The sequence below is a fragment of the Tupaia chinensis genome, unplaced genomic scaffold (assembly GCF_000334495.1).
Source record: "Tupaia chinensis unplaced genomic scaffold, TupChi_1.0 Scaffold138910_1, whole genome shotgun sequence".
Taxonomy (NCBI): Eukaryota; Metazoa; Chordata; class Mammalia; order Scandentia; family Tupaiidae; genus Tupaia; species Tupaia belangeri.
Window position 1 is genome coordinate 66888 of NW_006198801.1, and position 531 is coordinate 67418.

At 42.4% G+C, this 531-nt stretch overlaps 1 protein-coding gene across 3 annotated transcripts in view; it reads right to left on the bottom strand.

Annotated features, from left to right (window-relative positions):
* The window catches only part of ZNF527 (zinc finger protein 527), a 26947-nt gene that overhangs the window by 11104 nt on the left and 15312 nt on the right, over window positions 1-531 (bottom strand). For all 3 annotated transcript variants that reach the window (XM_006161703.3, XM_027765615.1, XM_006161702.3), the window contains one exon: window positions 150-245. In XM_006161703.3, the coding sequence (XP_006161765.1) occupies window positions 150-245 (96 nt within the window). The remainder of the gene's footprint in view (window positions 1-149; window positions 246-531) is intronic.

A 531-nucleotide genomic window follows, 5' to 3' on the forward strand; every position in this document is an offset into this window, starting at 1 on the left:
AAAGAAAACCTTAAGACGTAGGTGAGGTTCTTTGGGAAGCACCTGTTAATGAGATTTCAGTTACCATCTGATGCCCAGGACAACCTCCTCGTGAGTACTTGGGCAGGCACCTTATAACAACCCTCCCTGCCCAGTTACTTGTCACTCACCTGCACATTGATCATATGACATCTCTCTCTCCACCATCCAAGGTTCCTTCCCTTGCTCCAATAAGGAGATTGTGCTGGGCTTAGAAATGGAGAGTCCTCTTTATAGGGAAAGGAAAGAAAAATGAAAGCAAGAGACAGGTAGAGAGACAAATCAACATGCTATAGCTGTTCCAAGACATAGACTCAATCTCTTGCTTATTGGGATAGAAAGGACAGGAGAGTAAGAGTCAGAGATGGGAATGATGCCTGTATGGAGGATGAGGAAGATAAAGCTTCTTTTGTAGCAGCTGTTCTCAAAGTGCTAGAGTAGCTGCAGCCATCTCCTAGGAACTACCTAGACAGGTGGATTCTTTTTTTTTTTTTTTTTTTTTTTGATTTTTTT